This window comes from Phragmites australis, chromosome 1, assembly GCF_958298935.1.
Source record: "Phragmites australis chromosome 1, lpPhrAust1.1, whole genome shotgun sequence".
Lineage (NCBI taxonomy): Eukaryota > Viridiplantae > Streptophyta > Magnoliopsida > Poales > Poaceae > Phragmites > Phragmites australis.
Window position 1 is genome coordinate 7,298,983 of NC_084921.1, and position 23,536 is coordinate 7,322,518.

Below are 23,536 nucleotides of genomic sequence, written 5' to 3' on the forward strand. Positions count from 1 at the left end.
GTCAGACCTCTTGTCTTTTTATAGTCTTCCCCAGCTGGTTTTCCACCTCGGCCTTATAGATCTTAAAGTATTCTAGTGCTTCATCCTTTGTTTTTAACAAATAGATATAGCAGAACCTAGTGGCATCATCTATGAGAGTGAAGAAGTACCTCTTGCCACCCTTAGTTAATATTCCATTCATCTCACAAAGATCAGAATGGACCAGCTCAAGTGGCGATGTGCTTCTCCCTTCGACCGTATGAAACGGTTTACGGGGCTGCTTTGCTTGCACACACACTTCACACTTATGGCTCTTATCAAACTTATATGAAGGAATAAGATCCATATTGCTCAATCGCACAATTGCTTTATTATTAACATGACACAAGCGAGAATGCCAAATATCAATGTTCTTATTCGAAAAGGAGGAATAGAAAATGTTTGCAGAGCTATCAATAGTAGAGATGCGGAACATGCCTCCGCAATCATAGCCTTTCCCTACAAACGACCCACACCTGGTCATCACTACTTTATTTGACTCGAAAAATAATTTTATTCCTTGCCGGCACAGCATTGATCCACTGAGTAGATTGCGGGTCATGGTAGGCACAAAAAGTACGTCTTTTAGGACAAGAGTCTTGCCGAAAGTCAGCTTCAGGCTCACTTGTCCTACTCCGCGCACTGCTGCCGATACCCCGTTCCCCATTAGTACAGATCCACCGTCTGCGCTCTGGAGAGAAGTAAAACATGTCTGCTCAGCACAAATATGCCTTGTAGCACCTGTATCAACCCACCAACTTACTAGTGAATTTGCCATAAAGGCCTCAGGTACATACCCAATAGTGATGTCGCCTCTACCGGTGTTATCGACCGTTGCAACAGCCACATGCACTTGGGCTTTGGCTGCCTTCTGCTGATCAGGTGTCGGGCCCTTGCCCTTACGGTCACGGCATCTGTTGGCTTTGTGATCCAACCCGCCGCAGACGTAGCAGACAATCTCGGGCTTCTTCTTCTTCTTCATTGCATTAGCCTTCGGTCCCGAAAATCCAGGCTTGGTCTTTTCTTTCTTCATGTTTCTTCCAGACTGGTTCTTATGCTCGACAAGATTAACTTGAGCGGACGTCTTTCCCTCACCATAGCCTGCTTTAGACTTCTCTTCGATATTTATAGCAGCAATGAGCTCATTAAGAGTTAATCTCTGCTTTAAGTGCCGTCGTGCAGTGACAAAGTCTCGCCAAGAAGTAGGCAGCTTGGCCAGGATGGCATTAACCTGAAAATTTTCAGGGAGGACGCAGCCGTACTGGCCTAAGTCACGCACGATCAGTTGTAGCTCATGGATTTGTTCCATGACTGATCTGCCATCTCCCATACGAAAGTTCAGGTAGCTTGCCACTATGAAGGACTTATTGCCATTGTCGCTTTCAGCATACTTGTCATTCAGCTCCGTCCACACCTTCCGCGCTTCCCCGAAGCCCACATAGATGTCAAATAGCCTGTTCGACAGGACAACCAAGAGAAGTGCCAGGGCTGAGGCATTTGCCTTCTCCCAACGGGCCCTTAACGCGTCAAGACGCGTTCTTTCGACCTCGTCTAGCACGGCTTCCCCCTGAGGGGCGGGCGGCTCTTCGATGAGGACCCAGAATAATCCGAGCTCCATCAACCATAGCCTCGTCCGGGCCTGCCAGCGCTTAAAACCGGTTCCGTCAAACCTCTCAGGCTTAATAGCGTCCGAGGACGACGGGGGTAGGACAGAGGAGCCAGAGCTAGTCATCTCAGAAGCACTAATAGGTTTTCTGGATTGTTAAAGAATATTATGCCATAAAATGATCATATACCTTATTCGACATATACAAATGCTATACCAAATATTCGACCTATTTATACACATGAATAAGCAACTGAGAGAATTAAAACTAACAGTAGCAAACATGTCTAACAGGTGTATCATCAATAGTTGAATACCAAAATAAAGCATATGAGTATGATCTCCAGTATGTAATGACAGCATAAAAATGAAAGAGGATATATTGCTCTCAGATTTGTGTAACAATTGGCTCCAAGACTTAGACGTCTTGCTCCCTAATTGTTCTTTTCTTTTTATCAGAGATTGGGCTATTAATGAGATCTCAACTAGCACAAAGAACTTAGACTGCTAAATAGTTTATGTTCTGGACAGTGACTGAAAATGAATTCTTTAACATAATTCATCTAGCCATAACAGAACCAACTAAGCCATACAAGATATGAGATCAACTAAAGTATGTTATGGCTAAAACATTTCAGAATAGAGCTGCATAGAGCACCTTCAAAGAAACTGATAGTGCTACGAGCAAAATCAGCAACACATGCGCATTAGGTTGCAGCCAACATACAACCACATGTGCACACAAGCCTACAGCTGCTATTCTTTTCAAAGCAATAACAGAATTATGTCCAAAATTGTACCTAAAGCAGGAACAGCAGCTCCCTATCCAGATCACAAGTCTATAGCTATTGTACTCATCTAATAGCCCAATCTAAAAATACAGAATCATCACAGAGCATAGCCGTCCAGAGGGAGTGGGAGAAAACTCACAGCGAAAATTTGACTGAAATCAAAATGAAGAATGGCTAGGCACGGCTAGCAAACCGTTGACCTAGAAAACCTATCACCCTCCGTTGCAGGCGGGGAGAGGAGATCGGAGATACAAAGCTCTCCACCGTACTGCCACCGCAATACGGGCGAGCCTCGACGCTGCAGCTCCGGCCACCAATAGCCCTTTCTCTAGAGTAGAGCACCAGAGACAACACGAGAGAGACCTCGGACTCTAGTTCCCGATGCAACACAGAGAGAAATCACAGGGGAGAGGGAATTAGCCAAAGCTCATGCCTTCACACAGAGAGAGGGAGAGGGGAAGAAATAGGGGCCTTATCCTCATCGCAGAGAACCGGCGCAAGCTTCCCAGCGAGATTCCCGTGGCCATCCAACGAACCGACGACCTCCAATGCTGCTGCAGCCAGCCAAGCCGCCCGGAGAATCAGCCGGAGGCTATTGCCGCCGCCAGCACCCGAAGCATCGAACGCCACAGCCAGGGGAAAATCTCCCCTTCCCAACCCTAGAAGCCAAATTTATAGGGTGTCCATCGTGGGCCTGGGCCAAAACAGATCAGAGCCCAGTTCTGACAGCCCATAAATCGGCGCAAGGCATAAACATTGAAATTTCCATAAATTACAACTGGGGGAGGGGGCGGCATGGAGGAGGTAGATAGAGAGCTCCTACTTGGTTGTCTTGGATACGTCAGGTAAAGATTAGTGAGGTTAAGGTATTTCCAGGTGCATTATTCCTCAAGTAAATATAACTTCAACACACAATTATATATCCAGTTTTAAAAGTATGTTTAGGATCAACTATCACACTGTTATGAAAGCTTTTCCCACGTAGAATACAATCCTCTTAAGGCGCAGCTTGTGTGCAAAATCCTGGCAATAAGCTAGCACTGTACGATATGCGGACATGCTAAAATTAACGTGTCCGTCCCACTAATGACACTTTAATTAGTGATGCATCCAGCTACAGTTAACTAAACATTATTCCCTCCGGTTTTAAATATACGACGTTTTGATCAAAATCCGGTTAAATTTTTAAAACTTTGATCATCAATAGCTTCTAAAATATTTTTTAAAATATAAAATTCATGCGGTAGATTTATCTTAAAAATGTCTTTATAATATTATTTGAGGTTTCCAAAATAAATATTTTAGAAATTATTGATGGTCAAAATTTTAAAAAAATTGATTGGATTTTAATAAAAACGCCATATATTTAAAACAGGAGGGAGTAGTATTTTTGGGGTTAATCTTAAGAAAACAATAAGATCACATGCTCGATGTTTGCAAACTAGGACACGCCATTCTTCTTATTCACATGTAGGTGTTGCTAGCTCCAACAAAATTGAAGGCACTGCCTGATTTGAGAACAGGCTGTATGGCCCCAACTTTAACAGCTTTCTCTGCCTCAAAAACCAAGGACACTAGAACAAAGAAATTAGATTCTCAAGTGACTCTACTGAGAATGGAGAAACAGCTAGTATGATCTTACCATTGCAGATGCCTCTATTTTTACAGCTCCTGATTCGCGTGTTCAAGCTTACGAGTAATTTATACTGCAGTATTCCAGCTCTCTAGCGCCACAATTTCAGTTATGCTGATAACGTCATCACTTCCGTCCATTTCGGACCTTGCAGATGAGGATGATTGAACATGAAGAAAACAAATGCATATACGACTCGCAGCCACGAGTCAAAGACTCGCCTAACAAGTTTCCACTCAACGCCTAAAAAAATATGCGATTGCAGGAACGGTAACATGCTATGTTCACATCTCAACGCCTATAAGTAGGTCTTCTCCATTGCGCTGTTGGCAACACCACAAAAGCTTCCAGCAACAGCAAGCATCGGAGCCAGCTGAAGAAGGCTGTGGTGTGTAGAACGCCTCAGTGACCATGAAGAGCAGCACGCTGCTGGTGATCCTGTGCCTCCAGACTGTTCTGGTCATGGGGATCTTCTTCGCAGCTGTGGCTAAAGAAAATGGTACGTCTCTGCTTCATCGACGATCTCTAAGTACGTGGCTGATTCATCTGAATCAGTGTTGCGATGACAAGCGACTAAATAAACGAATGCATGCAGCGGTGGGCGAGAGCAAGGCCATCGACATCAACCCGGGGCAGCTCAAATGCTGCACCAACTGCAACTTCTCCTTCTCGGGGCTCTACACCTGCGACGACGTCGTGAAGAAGTGCGACCCCGTCTGCAAGAAGTGCGCCGTCGTGCAGACGTACTCGGGCAAGCAGTTCAGGTGCACCGACACCTTCCTCGGCATGTGCGGCCCCCCGTGCAAGAACTAAAGTACACCGAGATGACCTGCATGCAGCTTCATGATTGTGAAAACTGTGTTCTGTGCTTGGGCATGTTTTGGACGTTACACGTGAACAATAAGCCGCGCGCTGTTTGCATATATATAAAGTAGGTCTTCTCCAAATAAAAGTGATGCAACAAGCCGGTCATGTGTGGAGGGAGAATCAGATTTGTATTTTTTCCTTGAGAGGGACATGGCGCCGATCTTATCCTGTGCTGATACAACTTGCGATATTGAAGTACCGATATTATCGACAAAACGATAAAAAAAAAATACTAGAAAATCATCTAATTCCCTCTTGGATTGAAAGGAAAACTAAACTATTTTACATGCTAATATAATCCCAAGTGACTGAGCCATAACCCTGTATGTGTTTGTCGGACAAGGGACGGGCACATGTGATCAAGGTTCAACTTACCGACCGGACCTCCGACGGTAACCGAAAAACCGCGGTAACCGCGATTACCGGTCAAAAATTCAAAAAAATTCAGAGAAAATTCATTCGGCAAATTTTAAATTTTTGCGAAAAAAATCGGATTTTTGACCTCTCGGTAACCGGTCGGTTTGTACCGGTTACCGAGCGGTTTGCTCGATAAATCGAGCGGTTTGAGTGGTTACCGACAGGTCGAAAACCGACCGCATTTGTGCGATTACCGATCGATTTTTAGCGATTACCGACATGTGTGGATGCATTTTCAATAATTAAGGTGAAAATCATAATAAACAAATAATTGCCCACTAAATCATGAGGAAAAATAGTATATAACCATGATATGTTTTCTAATATCATATAAAATTTTGGCATGACCTTTGCTAATTTTTTATGTTTCGAAGGCAACAAGCAGATAGTAATAGCAATTCAAGCACGAACATATAATTATTATTTCGAATATATGCGTATATTACATATGCAGCGCCTGAAATTAATAAATATATATGGAATTATCATGACCTCCGTAAGGAAATTTGCATCACATTTAGAACCACCAGCTTGGGGGCCGATTACATTCGGCCATAGTGTACTCATTGGTGGACATTAGCATTAGCCGTCGTGTCGATAGTAACTCTGCTTTAAACTCAGCCCATGTTTGTTCTGTTCATGCAGAAGTGGTTGACCATTGTCCTTGCAAAGTGGCATAAAAACTCAGGGTCTTGCCACTCATAGACCCACTGAATAGGAGGCTCTGAATGAGCATCGGGGGCAGGATAGTGGTACGGATACGATCCAGAACTACTCTCCATGCCATAGCTGCTGGAATAGCTCACACTATCTTGTGGTCCATCGTGGCCACCATGTGTTATATGCCTTGGTGAGGATGGAGCACCGTGGTCCTGATCTTGCGTGGCATGTGAAAACTGACTCTCACCAGTGAATTGCACAGGAGGAACGACAGATGTTTGACCTGGATGAGCATCACCGTCCTGACCATCATCATCACCGCTGTCAGTCTTTGAGCTGCTGTCATTCGATTCTTGGTAAGTTAGGCTCTTTAGGTCACTATTTGTGCTCTCATCGCTTTGCACTTGTCTTTTGCCCTTGCCCTTAGTCCTCTTGCTCTTCTTTCTTTGCGTCATTTGCTTCTTCCTCTTTCCTGTGTGTGTGTCACCAACCGTTGTAGCAGCCCATTGTTGCAAGTCAGGTGTGTTCACTGTGTCTGTCACCAGGTGAGTAGGCAAGGGTACGTCGCTATCTGTGTCCTCCTCGTCAAGCTCAGGGGCTGCATTTGATCTCCCGGTCTCCATCCAGTCCCAGAGCGGATTGTTATCCTTATTCAATGTGAGCTCCATAAGCCGCTGAAATGGATCATCATCAAGAGTTGACCTGATACCTGCATCCAAGTTGTTCTGTATTCTCAGGTTGTAGTTGACATACACCAACTTATGGAGCTTCTTGTAGCTTAATCGGTTGCGAACTTTGGTGTGAATGAAAGCAAATATACTCCAGTTCCTCTCACAATCACTAGATGATGCGCACTATGACACTAGGCGTCTAGCAAGCATTGATAGTGTAGGTGTAGATGAACCAAACATGGACCACCATTGCGCTGCAAGTAGGTATAGTGATATGAGGCTCAGAAAAGTAGGTAAAATGACGGATCAGATAGATATGTAAAAATCATCGTACCCGGATGAGTCCTGCCGTCACAAGCCATCCGTGCAGCTAGAGGACCTGAGAATGAGAGAGACTTTGTTCAATACGTTTCAGCCTCAATAAGTGCTTCTGCGGCAGTAGTAACATCAGTCAGCCTCTCAAATACCTCACGGAGATCTTCGAACAAGGTTGGACCTGTGCCATACGCGTAATACGTGCGGGGGTTCAAAGCGGCCGCTGCAAGTTGACGATCAAAACATTAGTACTAAAAGCATTAGAAACACAAGCATTTGAAAAGTGGTAGGAGTGTATTACCGGCATTCATGTATGTCCCATTGGCGAGATCATTCATTCTACGATCGACAATTGCCATGTACTTATCCAAAGAATCCCTATTATTCTTATACAATGATTCATACTCATGCTTCACAATGGTGTATCTCAAGAGCACCTCATTCAATGTTGGCACTTTGTCCTGATCCGCAAAACAGAGGAATGCATACAATGGCTGGACAGAATCGATAACCATTTTTAGATTGTCCCACCATGGTAAGCTGGATAGGTAACTATGTGCATATCTCCCAATATCAGAACTAATGTATCGAGACTGCTGGAGCTCACTAGATGCCATCCATTGCATGAACTTATCCTTTCGTCATAGAAAGCTATCAAGAAATAGGTAGTTAGTTCCAAATCTTATGGCATTCCACCTCACCAACTCTCCACCAATTGTTGCCTTCATCATTTCATGTAGTTTCGAATGATTGTACAGCCATCGTGATATAGCCCTTGCACTTTGGATGACAATGTCGTGTTCTCTAAAATCACCAACCGATTTTAACATTAAATTTATCGTGTGTGCCACACAAGGCTGCTACGCGATAGCAGGATATTCCCTTCTCAAAACCTGACATGCCTTCTTATAGTTGGACCCGTTATCAGTCACAATCTGTACAATATTTTGTGGACCCAAATCAGTTACCACTGCTCTTATCTCTTGCATAAAAGAATGAACCATATAAATATGCAACAATTTAAATACTATGTTACCAACTGAGAAAAATAATATACCTTATTCAAATATTTTGCATCTTGACTGTAGCCGGTCGCATCAATAGACTTGTGAAAAAACATACGACCATTGCAATATATGAGAAAATTAATAATACTCATGTGCGTCGGTCCCGTCCACGAATCGCACATTATAGTAACACCATATTCTGGCCATTCTAGCTTCCACTTGTCAAATATTTTCTTTAAAGCATTTTCGTTCTTGTCCAGATACTTACCATCTATATCCCGTCCTGTTGGAGATGGTACACTCTCGCCTGTTACAGAACAAATGATCAGACCTCAAAAAGAAATAAGTATGACAATAATAAATTCATTGCACACTAAATCACTCACCCTATTTTTGTGTTTCTTTAACTGCAGCGATAAAGAATGCATCGTCCGCCCTTCTGCCAGGAATGCCTGAAGTGTGAAAAAATTTGGACCATGCCACACCAATAGCTTCCTTCGCTTTCTTTCCCTTGGCACTCCATGACTCGGTGTCAATCCTCGGTTGCACAGGAGATTTTGCTAAAGCAACATTGTAATCCCGGACACTTGGTGGTGGCTCCCTTGTTGACGATGCTCTCCTAAGCATCCTCTTTAATACAGATCCCCCTCTGTCAGTACCACTACCACCTCTATGCTCGTAGGACTCGCCTGCCCTCCTCCTAAACTCTTCCTCATCCCTCGATTGACCTATGGCACGCTGCACCTGTTCCTCTTCTGTGTCCTCATTGTCGCTTATCAAATCTACTTGAACTCTAGCTGATTCTTGCTCTGAAGCCTCTCGTCTGCCTTTCCCTTCCTCTTATCTTTTGCCATATCCAGCTCACGTCTGAAATAATCGCGTACATCTGGAGGCATCCTATCACAGTGTACAACATTTGATCTGCACCCTGCCAAATGTTCTTTCAATCTTGTGGCACCACCGCCTCTCTTCGACTTATTGCAATAATTACACCTAAAACCCGGAGCCAAATTGTCCCCATACTGCCACACCACATCTTTATCTGTCATTGATTAGTTTGCAATTTCTCTGTACGAAGAAATAATCTCGAAGGTTAGCCTACTAATACATATGCCCACATGTGTTCAAATCGTTACCTAACTCAATTGAACAAAAATTATCAATGCTTACCCAACTAATAAACTTATTTGACCGCATATTAGCATCATATACACCTACATAACCGATTATGTAGCACATATATTACCATCATTCACATGTACATGGACAATTCAATGTAATAAGGTCTATAGCTCAACGATTCACCCGAACTCATCACCGAACAATGCATTTTACATGAAAGAACTACTACACAGTTCACAACCGAACTAATAATGCATTGCATTGTCAAAATAACACGATACCGACAGTGAAATTGCTAAAATCGAGCTAACTACATCGGTTACCGACCTCTACTCTGCAAAAATCGCGCACAAATTTACGGTTACCGAAGGGGGAGAAACGGTTACCGACCGTGTGCCCAATCTCCGCGCCCGAGCTGTTGAAGCTGTCGGTTACCGAATTAAATTGGTCGGTAACCGAGTTGCAGCTGTCGGTTACTGATGCTTCACCACCGGAGTCGCGCCGTCCTTCCACGGAATCGATCGGAATGTCGCCGGCGCCGCTCTAGGAGCTCCTGCATTCGTGGTGGGGAAAGTGAAATGCTGCCAGGACGCGCTTACCGACGCCAGCTTATCCATTCGCCGTGGGCTACAAATGGGCCAAAGTCCACTGTTCATTCGGCCCAGAACAGAAACGAGCCCATTAGAAATATGTCCGAAGTTTGCCATCAATTTGGATGTCGAAACGATATTTGTTTCAAGTTTCGTTTTCACAGATACTCTTGAAATTACCTCTAGTTTTTTATCAGATTTTTTTGGATTTTTTTATTTTTTTCAAATTCGATTTGAATTTTTTGAATTCAAATTTGGTAACCGAACGATTTTTGAAACCGAGCCGCAGCGGAAAGGTCGGTAACCGCGATTTTTGGACGGTTATCGTCGTATTTTTTGAACCCTGCATGTGATGTTCCCGCGTTCGATCGACGACAGTAGCGGTGGAACTAACTAGAGTGGCGGAAAGGATGGGTTCTCGGCTTCTCGCGAGGTCGCTTCGCCACGGCATCACGCGGTGCACGCGTGCAGCCGGGTCGCAGAGCCACGAGATCCGCGGCCTGCCTCTACCCGACGAGGGAGACGACCTAATCCGACGCTGCCTAGCTTGTCCTCGGCCTCTGCCACCTTGCCCAGAGCCGCCGCCGGCCGGCCAGCTCCGTGTGAACTAGAGCTAGCTAGCTAGCTCTCCTTCTTGATCTCGACGAACCGCGCGCGCGCGAGCGAGTGCTTCACTTCTCTTCCCTTTGACCGCGATTGCTGCCTCTATCAATCAATGACTACAGTGGCATCAATAACGATTTCTAGAGAGAGAGCGCGCAACAGGCAACAGTGAAACGCTTTGACTCTGCTCACAAGATGATTAGTAATTTAGTAAGTGATGTGGCGAGAGGCGAGGCCAATAACCAGAACGAGCAATAATACTTCACGCATAATTTGGTAAGCGATATGGCTAGTGAATCGCCGCTACTGTAGTGAGCGGCGACCGTCCGATAGATTACAGGCGACGCGTTACGCGTTTTTTTTTTTCATTGAAGGGGTAGATTAGTATATTAGAAGCGAGCACAGTACATCCCCTCTTTTACATAGAGGACCCTGAAAAATAGGAAAAAACAGAAAAGCACAAACAGGTCCTTGCCGTCATCTTCATAAACTCCGACGACCACCGTTGACGCAGCCAAAGTTTGGTGTTAGACCACCGCTGATGTAGATTGCTGGACCTGGAGATGGAACCTCCCACCAACGCAACGAGAGACACCAAGCAAAGCTGGAGCCACCACCCTTAGAGTTGAAGTCGATGGCCCAGAAACAAATCCGCTCTCATCGATGAGCCGAAACCGAAACACACCAAATAGACACCGAGTATCTTCACCCCATTCACAAACAGGAGGAGAAGAATTAACATATACTCCATCTGATTACAAATATAGGTTGTTTTACTCTCCTCAACTATTCTCTAAATATAAGTCGTTCTCGAATTTTTATGTATTTTTTCTCTCTTTTGATTCTGTCTTATTCTTGTTTAATAAATGTTACCACTCTCACAAATAAATGAGTTATCTTTTCCAATACAGAATAAATTAAAAGCAACAATATCATTTGATCTACTTTTTTAATCTTTATGTATAAATCTAAAATGATATATATTTATAATCGGAGAGAGTACAAATCAATCTGGCAAGTGAAACAACAATATCGCCAACACCAGGGTAGCCGACGAGGTGCAAAAGCCTCATCTGGAGCCCATGATGGATGGCAGGCTGCTTAGCTGCTCTGAGCCCGTGACGTAAAGGTGCGGTTGATTACGTAATCTTAGGAACATATATATTTGGTTACCCATATATACTATTTTAATCTGACTCAGTGGATACAAATATATATCCACAGTCCAACTTATACAAACAAGCATATTTGTCAGTATCACAAAATTATTTCTATACGAGCAAACAATCACAATCTCAATTCTTTCATCCGCTCATACTACATCATTTCGGCTAACCAAATATAAACTCAATTTAGTATTCAGACATATACAATTAATTAAATATTCTTTTTTCTTCAATAAATATAATTTTATTTAACCTGCATATACAAGCTATATGAGAAAAACTATACAGATAATCAATCACATCTTAAATAGCTGCTGCAGCTTGCACATCGTGTTACACACTTACGCTGTTGCAGATATACTATTTCTCTACAATAATCTTATACGTGCAGGTGTCGGTGATAGGGAATTTTCTGGCCACATGGCATGCGCATCGCATCTTCCATGACACTATCGGCACGTGCACCGACGATATTTAGTAGGACTTGCGAAAGTAAGATTGGGCTAGGTAGGGTCTATTTGTTAGACTTCTACTTCTGATTTTCTTTTTAAATTGTAGTTTTGGTTTTTCTGAAAAGTTATTTTAGAATTTTAGCTGTTAGATTTTATAATAATTTTTTAGATTTTTAGCATACTACTTTTTAGAAAAACTGCTCTTACTTAGTTTCTCAGCTTCTAATTTATTTCCTCAGAAATAGTTTTCTAGCCTCTCATAAATCACTTTTCAGCAAACTCGTTTGTTTAGGTTTTTGGCTTCTAGGCTTTTGACAGAAGCGAAAGGCAGAAGCAACCTGAAACAAACATACCCTTAGACTGAGTACTGCCAGTCTGCGTGTTGACATGGACACCATACATTCATACATACTATATATATATAGTATTACTCCATTTAATCATAAATACATATCATTTTAGATAAAACACGATCTCTCTAATGTATAGATTTGATCACAATTTTCTAATCTAAGTATGAAATGATTTTCATTTTGGACATCAACATTATCCTCAAAATATAATTTTGACTATTACTTTTGTTTTAATATATTAATAAAATATAGTAAACAATATAGTATTATAAAAATACTTTTTGAGACAAATTTACTCTTATTATTTTCAAGTACCAAGCTCAATAAATAAAAAAATAATTTGTAGCTAAAGTTTAAAATATTTGACTATACGTAATCCAAAACGACACTTATTTTAAACTGAAGAGAGTATTTATTAAATTTATTAAATTTGTGATATTATGGAAGTATTTTAAAGATAAATTTACACACCATTTTAAGAGTTTTAAATCAAATATTTTGAAATATGTTGCTAGTTAAAGTTTTAAAAATCTAATTAATTTTTTTAAATGATATGTATTTATAACCGGGGAGTAATTATTTTTGACGCCCCATCAATTTCGTGTTGGCCCAAATAGCCCATGCATTTACGAACTCAGTGGAGTTACACCTAACAACTTTGAGTTAACCTTTTTTTAAGCGAAGTATCATACACGAGCACCAGCACGAGCTATTATACACGCGCATGGTAACCCGGGGATTATGGCTTTACTGCCTTGATTAGTCACGGGTAGGTTTCAACAAAATTTGGACATCTCATCATCAATCCGGCCGTATGTCTGTCAACGCATCAAATTCTGCAATTACGAGTGGATGACATGTGTGATGCTCAAAACTGGTACCCGTAAAACCCTTCATTTTACAGCACTAGCTCCTTTTAACCTATCTCGAAAGGACGTTACCACCAGCTTATATACTGCATTCCAGCTCTGCTGACTACAACTCTACCAGATGCATGTATATATGACGGCGATATTCATAGTGTGTCACTGCTGTCCATTTGGACCATGCTGATGAGGACGAAGTGCCATTAAAGAATACAGATGCATTCCACCTAGCCGGCTCGAGTCAAAAAGCCGCCTAAAACAGATGTCCCCCAAAAGATATTCGATCACAAGCGTGGAAAACATGTCACGTACCGATCTGGACTCATAAATAGAGCAGCTGCACTGCGCTTTGGCCAGCAACAACACCACTAAGCATTTCATTCTACGAGTAGAGGCAGTAAGCTAGAAAGCTCTGAATCAAACGTTTAGAAGTTCGTAGTAAAGATGAAGAGCAGCACGCTGTTGGTGATCCTGGCTCTCCAGGCCGTTCTGGTCATGGGCATCTTTGCAGGTGTGGCTAAAGAAAACGGTACGTGTTTCTTGATGCTGAAAGTTTCGCCGAGGTTAATCACTCCCAGTTTACTCATGTTTCTGAAAGGCCAGTGCTGTTTAATTTGTGCTTTCGCGCAATGTAGTGAAGCGAAAAACCAGTAGGGTCGTACGCTCTCTTTGTCGATCGGGCTAGTTTTTGCCGAATTCCTATCGAACACGCTTTTAAAATTGGACCTGCTAGATCACTTTTCTACTCTACCAGAAAGAATAAGATGTTCAACGCACATTTTCACGTCAGTACTCGGTTGTTTTAACCAGGATCTAAACTTTCTCAACTGATGCATTGTACTGGAGCTCAGTGGTCAGTGCATGAGAGAAAGTGGGAGGATATATCCTCATCATTTATCTCTTTGGCGACATCGTCACCAGATTTTCTGAAGTCGCCGTCAGGCGGATAGACTTGCAGATCTTGCCATATTGGGTTCGACCACTCACTACCATTCCACTTGCTATAAGCAAATACATCCAAGCACAGATCCATCATGCCAACCTGTACTGCAGTACGTGGACGTAGATGGGCACCACTGCATGTCTGCATCAACGGCACGTCACATCCTGACCAGTGGCGGATTAGGATAGACATCCAAATTTTTGAGACTATAAATTTAATAAAAAAGTATAAAATTTTATAAAAGATAATACTTCCTCTGATTGCAAATGTAGGTCGTTTTAGCCTTCTTAACTATTCTCTAAATATAAGTCATTCTCAAACTTCTATGCACTTTTTTCTCTTTTGTTCCATTCTTATCCTTGTTTAATAAATGCTATCACTTTCACAAATGAATGAGTTATCTTTTTCAATGCAGAATAAATAAGGAGCAACAAGGTCATTCAATCTACTTTCTTAATCCTTATGCATAAGTCTAAAACGATTTATATTTGCAATCGGAGGGAGTACAAATTTGGTAATTAGGTATAATCTACATGCTATAAAACTCCGAAGCTATGCAGATATGCCACGAACATGACAGGCAAAATCACACTTTTTACTAACTTAAACTTGATTAAGGATGCAGATGTCTTGCATTCCCATGTGATCATCAGAAGTGGTGGATCTACATTCTTTATTGGGATTCAATTGAACCCTAAATTTTTTTACAAGTCAGTGGTACTATCACCCTCTAGCCGAATAAGCCAATCAACACCTTATATTTCACACATCAAAATTCCTGGATCCACCACTGCTCACCACCTACCCTCCTTCCGGATGCATGCTCTGAATATCAATTAAAAGGTCTGCATGCTCTGCTTGATTGCACAAGCGATTAATCTACCAGAAACACGAGGGACGTACAAACTTCCTTTGAACTAGCTCTTCGACATCAGATATGCATCAAATCTCTAATCCACCTAATATATAACCCATGTGAGACAGAATTAGGCATCAGTTACACTACATTCACCAAACTCACCGATTTCACCCAACAAATTATGATAGTGCCAAGCAAACGGCATGTGCTATTCACCAAACCCACAATCACAATGTATCTGCACCACAGCCCCAGGTTGCGCTACGCTACGATCGATCAATCAGTGAAAACTTTCAGCAGCCATGGAAAACAACATAGCAAGGATCTAGCGTCCAAACTCTACGATGAAGCTCTAAGTTGAGATTTGTGTAAAAAGTTTTTTAAGGTCATCTCCAACAGTTACCTTAAATTTTCATCCTCAAAAATACTATTACAGCATCCTTTATCACTATTACAGCATTCCTTATTTTTTCATCTCCAGCAGCTACCCTATTTTCTACCTTCTACTCCTCTTTTTCTCTCTCCGGTCCCGCTGTCAGCCTCTGCAAACAGTGCTGCTACAGGAACCCGTAAAACACTGTAGCACCGAATCTGCAAATTTGAAGGATCTGCTGGAGTTGACCTAATAGCTTAACGAACAGCACGCCAAAATAGAAAGCTACACACTACGTAGCAGGTGTAGGCGAACGCACGTGGACTCTGTAGGAGGCACGGGTGAAGCCAAGGGAGGAGGAGCAGAGCCAGATGGTCCCAGCCACCAGCGCCGCCACGGCGACCCACAGCCGGGCCACACCGGCGGTGGAGCGAAGCCTCACCGGGGCCCCTACGGCCTGCGCGGTTCGCCAAACCAATCAATTTGGCAAAAATCGCTGGGAAAAATAAACCAAAATCTGGGGGGGAATTGCCCCGTGAAATCGAGCGGCTCACCTGCGCATTGGGATCATGGGGTTAGGGTTTGGGTGCGGACGGGGAATCATGGCGCGAGAGCGGTTCAGATCTGGGGTTCGGACCGTGAGGAACAAAGGGCGAGGAGCCGAGGAGGCGAGTCGCGGGCTCACGGGCCTCGCGGCGTGAGTTGAGTCGGCGTGAGGAAGACTGAAACTGTCCGATTGGTTTTTTTTTTAAAAAAAATTGACAACCGAGCTAAACTTTGGGCTAAACTTTGGGGTAGACCAGGATAGTCCTAGGTCTATTAAGACTACTATGTGGTCCACTCCTGATCCTGACATCCACACGTAGAACTGGATATGCTCGAAAAAGATACTGTCTCCTCAACATCTAAGATCTAATCCAATTTTTCTGCGTAGTTACTACAGCTACGATCGAAACGAGTAGCTACAGTGGTGTGCGCGTGTGATGGTGTATGTGGTGGCGCGACACTCGTTTTTTTAAAATGAAATAGAAGAGAGTCGTTTTATTTTTAACTATGAGCAGGCGCACTGCTCTTCCATTTAATTTAAAAAGAAAGGAGTTCAAACTATGAGCAAAAGCGAGTCGCTAGAAAACTAGTTAGTGCGCAAGAGAGAAAACTAGTTAGTGCGCGAGGTGAAGCTGATCTGAATGCAATTGCGTGCATGCAGCAGCGGTAGGGGAGAACAAGGGCAACAGGGAGACCAACGGCGGCAAGCTCAAGTGCTGCACCAGCTGCAACTTCTCTTTCTCCGGGCTATACACCTGTGACGACATCGTGAATAAGTGCGACCCCGTCTGCAAGAGCTGCGTCGTCGTGAAGAAGCACCCGGTCAAGCAGTTCCAGTGCACCGACACCTTCCTCGGCATGTGCGGCCCCCCGTGCAAGAAGAACTAGGTTCAACGTGAGCTAAGCTCAGCTGAACCCATGCATGTACTGCAGGTTACACGCCATGAATAAGCCGTTGCTGTTTGCATGTGTATGTGTCCCTGCTCAATCGAACTGGAATAAAAATAAGCTCACTTGTCTACTATACGCTCAACTCTCGTATGATGTGCGCTGCTGCTTGAATGTTTGATCGAAAATCAATATTCCATGTGTAGTACAAATGTCAGCGTTTCATATGAATCAGACGATCTTATGTCGTTTGACCAATTGTGGATGCCAAATTAGAAATGGGCAGTGCGATGAATGCAGTGAATGTCTCATTAGGGGATTGTTCCCAGATCTACAATTGTGAGCCGACCACAGAATTCATCAGACGGGGCAGAGCAGTAGAGCTTTGGCTTCAAGAAGTATAGGTGTCAGGCAGCTTGAACTCTGAAAGAGCCATCCGATCTCGAATCATCGCACCGGCGTTTGGCATAATATGCCAGTGGAGAACAAGGTGAATTTTCTTCCCACGCAAACTGCTTCCCTGATCATAAATACATATCATTTGATCATTAGACACGATACGTTCGTACATAACAAACTGCTTCCCTGATGTAAGGAAATGCGTCAAGAAAAACTCAGGGCATGTATTTGGTGCGATTTTCAGTCAGGGAGCAAGAAGAAAAAGTTTACCTGGTCAATCAGAGGATACTTGCTCTTTACCTCCAGTTGCAGATTGGCGTGGTCTTTGTCTGGTATAATATGGTCCCATAACGAAACCTGTCAAACATACAGAATAATTTGAACATAAGCATGGATTCACGAAGTACTAGAATATAAATCGGAGAGCCTCATGATATATTCAACTAAATAGATTGAGAATTATCCGAGCCTCATGATATATTCAACTAAATTTTACTGTTTAGCAAAAGGAATCACAGCACACTAAATACATATGCCAGAGTATTGCTACAGAGCTTACTCGATGTTTCTAGAGATGTTAGTATCCGCATATTGCCAAATAAGATTATTTTTTCATATAGAATTAGTAACGTAGCTAAAGCATGAAGAGATCCTCCAAAGGGCTAGACAACGAAAATGCTATTGGTGCAAAAACATGAATTTCATGTTTCATTTGGTAGCAATCATCTAAACATGATTTGTCACTTGTCGGTTATGGCCAGAAGGTTTACTGTATGAATTTTATCTGACTCGGATAACAAAACATGTGTTCATATAAATGCCACTAGCGTCAGTACAAGAAAGACCAAGAGCAATAGTCAATTCCTCAATGCAATTTAGCACCGCTTAGTTCTTTTTAACAATATGGCTATGCACAGGATGGCAGCCAGAAAAAAGTTGTTCATTTATCATAAAGTGGCGAGGTTGATTTCATATTTCGAGCAATATTTGCTTTTGACCATCTTCTTAACATTCAGGAAATACAGTGACCATGGTTAAACATGAATGCTAGCATACCTGGTTCAGGGAATTTTTCGAGTTCTCATACTCAGCTGTCAGAAAGACAAAGACCTGTACCAAAAAAGGCAACTCAGTTACTGGCTGCCTATACCATGACCTGGAACTGGTATTTAACAATATGCTCCGAAAGAATATAGAAGGTTGTGCTGCAATGGGAGTATCAATTATCAATGTAAAACATGTTGGAAAAAATAAGACAGCAACATTCAGTGGTTGATCAGTGACCATTCATTCCATAACATTGTATCAGTGGTTTCACCGAGGCAGCAGTCATGACAGCTTTAAATGATGGTTACAATGATAACAGTACGGCAGTGTTTCCAAATTGATCATAGCAATCACAAAATGTTCAGTAATATCTGCCTCAACGCTCTACCTTATCTGTCCATTTGTACGAATACATTATTAGCCACATCAACTCTTAGTGTGCATCTAAAAAGAAAACTTAGTCTGAAAAATAACTTCAGTGCTTTTTTTACTCTTCTTTTTGTAATCCTTCTGTGTTGCCGAATTCAAAAGAAAAAAAGGGCTGATATTGATAACAACAAAGCATGCAGTGAGGGGAGACAACAAGAAGATGATTTTATTTCTTATGATGCTCCCTCCAGCATCTTAGCACTTAGATCTGCTGATGTAGAGATTCACAAGAAACTACATACTATCTATTTCTTCTGAACATAGTTGACATATTTATGTTGCATGCATTCTGGAGTGTAATACGGATACTGCATGAGAAATTGGTGGGACAAGTGTAGTAGAATAACGATCAGTAACTCATTTCATTAACACTGAAATTGTATTTTTTTAGATATCTCAGTCACTTGAGCAATATTTAGTTGCGATAGACAACTATTTCAATTAGTGCTTTAAACGTCTTTTATATATGTTACTTTTTGAAAAATATATATATTGTTGATATACATCTAATATTTTTGTCAGGCCCACAAAGATAGTGCTCGATTTACCATGCTTGTATCGCATATTCTATTGATATGAAAGGATCACCTGCTTTGTGTTCCAGGTGAATAGTGACTCCAAATTTGCAGACACATTGAAGGTCAACGTCACCTGCATACAAATTACAAGTTTGTCATTTGCAGTAGCATCAAATGTATATGAGATGCATCTGATTGCAGCATGTGCGAGGGAATTATTTGTAATAGCATGTGCAGATCATCAATTCAATCTTACAAATGAGCATATAAGCATATCACTGCAATGGTATAGGCGACTCTATTCGAGATATGAAACAATGTTATCTAGGAAACTTATATTTTTAAGTGTTTGGAAACTTATTGTTGTATACACTATGTAAAGAATTCATGAAGTTGGAACATGACATATTTGTTCAGTAAATGGTTAGAATATGTGAAAAGTGGCACAGACTGAGCTAAGGGAAGAGCGCCATCTTAAAACTTTACAGCCAAAAAAAAAAAGTCTTCTCATGTAGAAAAATCTTTCTTGTTTCCAGAGCCCAGTACAGTTTTCCAGGGAAAAGAGAAAGCATGCTTTCAACGGCTAAATCATAATCTAGCAAACTAGCATTGTTGACAAAGCAAACTCCGGCAATCATCAGTGCACCCAATGGACTAAAATCATCAATGCAATTGTGATCTACAGATTAGCCCATGAAACTGAATAATTGTCAACAATTTTCCTACTCGATTGGCTTAATGAGAAGAGGAGCCATAGCAGAACAAATCTAATTCAACGTGTCAAACAACAGAGAATTATAGCAGCCTGGAACATGTTGGTATCTCATTCTATTCATAAGGGGTTGCTCTTGAGCAGTGATTTGGCTATTTGTAAACCCAACTCATTTACCATGCTTCAATGATGGTCATCTTTCTCTATGGGAAAAAAAAAACTAGTCAGAAACAAATATGTTCAAGGACAAGGAAATCAAATACAGGCACAAACCTTGTCATTCCCATTGATCTTTTTGTGGAACCGGTTTATCTTTGTAACCTACAAGGTAACATACATAAACACATTGATAAGGTAAAAATAAGCAAGGGCATTCATCACAACATTTCTAGATGTTCTCAATACAGAATTGAGACAGACAAATAGACGGTAGACGAGAATAGCTACATTTGTTTAATTAATGCTCTAATAGCTTATCAATTTCTAAAACTGGCAGAATTGCTTGTAGTTTGTAAAGGTTATATAGTGAAGTCAGTGTTTACTGTCTATATACTCGATCTAGCTTACAGTGACACAATCCTGTTCACAATAGCATATAGCTAAATCGATAAAACCAACCAATATCCTAGGATTGCTCAATTCCCTACAGCTTACCACACCAATCGCCCCGAAACATACCCTAAACCCTAGCAAGGGCTCGTCACTTTAAGGGGTCGCAGATCGCACCAAGTATGGAAGAGTTAAACAAGCGAGTAGAGGAAGAGGTCGATACATGGGCGCGGGCATGGACGGAGGGGGCGTGGAAGGCATCGAGCGCGGAGGCGGCCGCGCATGCGGCGGCGAGTAGGACGGCTGCCGTTGTCGCCGCAGCCAACAGGCGCTGCGCCCAACTGTGCATCTCTTTCGATCGATTCTTTTTTCTTCTTTTCTTTTCTTTTCCTTTTCCGAAATTTAATTGTTGCTCCGACTTCACCTGTATATACGCATGATGCGCCACGTATGCGAGCTCTGGCAACCGTCCGATTGAAAATCGATGGTCCAGATTGAGCTCGTGGTACTGAAGAAATGAAACCTTCTGATCTGCAGCTCTTCTACGATTGTTGTTCTACAATACGTGTATCCACAGACTGCAAAATTGTTGGATGAGGTGTAGAAAAATTTGTACACCAAGATAATCACTAATCAGCGCATCACAAGTTCAGAATCTGAACTTTTGTTCGTTCAAAAGAAGAAAAAAAAATCTGAACTCGAGGATCCAAGCTGACATCCTCGAACAGTCAACAAATTCAAAGGTGCAATCTTCTTCTACGTTTTCTCCTTTTCACCTGTGGTCTGTGGGCCGATTTATCAAGGGATGAGGTGGCAAACATCTCCAGTAGTAAGTAGTATCTCTTTTCACTGACCTAAAATCGGCAAGCGCCCTTTTGTCGAATCTGAAGATCCATCCATCTCAAATAAAATAAAAATGAAGATCCATTCATCATCCTCAGTGGCATCTCCCAAAGATGCAAAGAAACAGCGAGAAATATCACCCGTAGTGCAGCATTAGTGCTGATCTCCAAAAGCTTATCTTGGTACCGGTCAAAGCAACCAGCCAACCACCGACTACACCTGACGAGCGCAGGTAAAAGATTCATGACAGGAGGTGGATTATGACAGCAGAGTGCTCCACATCCATGAATGATTGATCCCACACGCGCTGTAAAATACTAGTACGCCAATAATACACGCCTCGTTTCCTCCATTCGTCCAACTTGGCTGGCCGGCTGCCCCCTCCTGTCTTTTGACCCCCAGATCGGAGTCACAGCAGACAGTTGTCAGTGGCTATCGGTGCACAGCACAGCACAGGAGAGGCCATATTCCGGGGCAGAGAAAGGAGAAAAACAAGCGGTCCATAAAAAGAAAGTAATATATGGAGAAAGGACTAGCTAAATGAGGTGTGATTGTAACGAAAAATAAATATTATATATGGTAACATTAAGTATATATTGATATGTAAGATGTAAATATGTTATATGAGCGTTGCTGAATGAATCGTAGTTTGATTTTAGATGGGATAAAAAAGAGGAGAAGATTATCTACTATTTTTTTCTAATTTTTTTTAAAAATTTAATTAGTAAAATAGTATCATATCTGTAATCGATAATGAGATAAGAAGGATGAAAAACAAAAATGATCATAAAAGTAGATTAATTATTTAAATTTTAAAAGAATTTATTAAATAGTAGGAGTGTAGGAGAAATGATAACATAGAACCTATTGCTATTTTATATAGTAGACTTGAGAGAATGGTGGGATGGAGTAGTAAAAAGTATGTCTGGCTTAGATTGGAAAGATAATAGTCTCATTACATATGTGTCTATTTGAAGTACAATTTTTTTCTCAGGCTACCATTGATGGGTACCTGCGTTGGTCATCCCTGCTCACTGTCTCAGCCGCTCAGTTCGTCACGTGAGAGCGACCGCCACTGGCCCCTGCGTTGCAGACAGCGCGCGTCAGGAAAACGTAGAGAAATATGGCGGAGCTTACCATGTCGACCAGCAAGCTAGTCAGACGCTGTCGTGGTCGGGTACGATGCACCTGGATTTTCTTTTGGGCAGCTTGATTTTTACAGTTTATCTCCCGGGTACTTGTCACGATTCGTTTAGCGCACGCACGCTTGCGATTTACTCCTAGCAGGCAATCTCCTTGTCTTCGCCGTATGTGGTAGCTATCTGCAGCAGTTTACCGTAGGCCTTGGCCGGCCCATGATCTATCATCATCTGTCACGACTGGTCCGAAAACGCGCGTGCTCCGAATTGGTAGAAAGCGCTTGGAAGGTGTCACGAGTTTGTGGAATTTTGTACCCACTTACTCTTACCGAATCGATGTGCGATGTCGCAGGCGATGGGGACTGTCTACCTGCTGGCGACACGAAACACGGATCCCTTCAAATCCGATTTGCCAAACAGATGGCAGATTAGGACCGCAACGACAGTTTCCCCCTGCTGAGCCGTGCGGTTTCGCAGCTCCTTCTGATTAAGTTCTCGCTGTCGCTGTGCCGTGCATCACGCTGCCGATCCGTGTCTGCGGCACTCTGCAGCATCGAGCATCTCGATCGGCCGTGCGGTGCGGTGCGGTGCTTCGCGTTCCCTTGGGCCTCGGATCGATCGCCATCGATAAACAGGGCTAGGGGCTCAAGATTCAACGAACCGGCGGCAATAACTCTCTCAAGCCGCTGCCGCCACCAACTGCTTTCGGCTGCGGCAATTGCGGCAAGCGTACCAGCCATTCATTGACGCTCGAGTGGCCAGGGGACGAGTAAAGCGACGACGGCCACGTATTGTACAAACGAGAGGCCGATAAGTGAGACTATATATATTCAGCATATATATATATATATATATATATATATCGATGGCTTTATACGAATTAGCGGTTTGTCCTTTTCACTTCTTATTACTCCTATATATATATAAACACACAGAGATTCATTCCTCTTGAGAGCTGGAACGTCCTTCTGGATTCCGTATCCGAACTTTCAAAGAAGCTCGCCATATCGTTGTCTAGTTTCAATGCTACGATGAGTTAGAACCAGGTTTAAAAATACGACGACTACCGAGTAAAAACCGTGGTTATCGACTTTCTCGATCCGGTTCGGTTTTAAAAGTCAAGCGGTAACCGAATTTGAATTCAAAAATTCAAA

At 42.4% G+C, this 23,536-nt stretch overlaps 4 protein-coding genes across 5 annotated transcripts; 2 read left to right on the forward strand and 2 right to left on the reverse strand.

Moving 5' to 3' along the window:
* Nucleotides 1-684: 684 nt before the first annotated feature.
* On the reverse strand, nucleotides 685-1,750 carry LOC133930757 (uncharacterized). Its single transcript, XM_062377487.1, has 2 exons — nucleotides 1,010-1,750; nucleotides 685-759 (listed from the first exon to the last, which is right to left on the reverse strand). The coding sequence occupies exons 1-2, from the start codon at nucleotides 1,748-1,750 to the stop codon at nucleotides 685-687; spliced, it is 816 nt and encodes a 271-aa protein (XP_062233471.1).
* A 2,460-nt stretch (nucleotides 1,751-4,210) lies between these two features.
* On the forward strand, nucleotides 4,211-5,000 carry LOC133887380 (Bowman-Birk type wound-induced proteinase inhibitor WIP1-like). Its single transcript, XM_062327316.1, has 2 exons — nucleotides 4,211-4,547; nucleotides 4,644-5,000. Exons 1-2 carry the CDS (start codon nucleotides 4,460-4,462, stop codon nucleotides 4,859-4,861), a joined length of 306 nt encoding a protein of 101 aa, XP_062183300.1. The 5' UTR covers nucleotides 4,211-4,459; the 3' UTR covers nucleotides 4,862-5,000.
* An 8,477-nt stretch (nucleotides 5,001-13,477) lies between these two features.
* On the forward strand, nucleotides 13,478-16,884 carry LOC133900018 (Bowman-Birk type wound-induced proteinase inhibitor WIP1-like). Of its 2 annotated transcripts, none has more exons than XM_062341204.1 (2): nucleotides 13,478-13,666; nucleotides 16,523-16,884. In XM_062341204.1, the coding sequence occupies exons 1-2, from the start codon at nucleotides 13,582-13,584 to the stop codon at nucleotides 16,744-16,746; spliced, it is 309 nt and encodes a 102-aa protein (XP_062197188.1). In that variant the 5' UTR covers nucleotides 13,478-13,581; the 3' UTR covers nucleotides 16,747-16,884. The 2 variants fall into 2 exon arrangements, with proteins under 2 accessions (XP_062197188.1, XP_062197108.1); XM_062341124.1 differs by having other exon boundaries at nucleotides 13,481-13,666; nucleotides 16,520-16,884.
* A 31-nt stretch (nucleotides 16,885-16,915) lies between these two features.
* On the reverse strand, nucleotides 16,916-20,819 carry LOC133899938 (signal peptidase complex subunit 3-like). Its single transcript, XM_062341014.1, has 6 exons — nucleotides 20,624-20,819; nucleotides 20,125-20,172; nucleotides 19,210-19,272; nucleotides 18,202-18,255; nucleotides 17,416-17,502; nucleotides 16,916-17,266 (listed from the first exon to the last, which is right to left on the reverse strand). Exons 1-6 carry the CDS (start codon nucleotides 20,747-20,749, stop codon nucleotides 17,138-17,140), a joined length of 507 nt encoding a protein of 168 aa, XP_062196998.1. The 5' UTR covers nucleotides 20,750-20,819; the 3' UTR covers nucleotides 16,916-17,137.
* Between the last annotated feature and the right edge of the window lie 2,717 nt (nucleotides 20,820-23,536).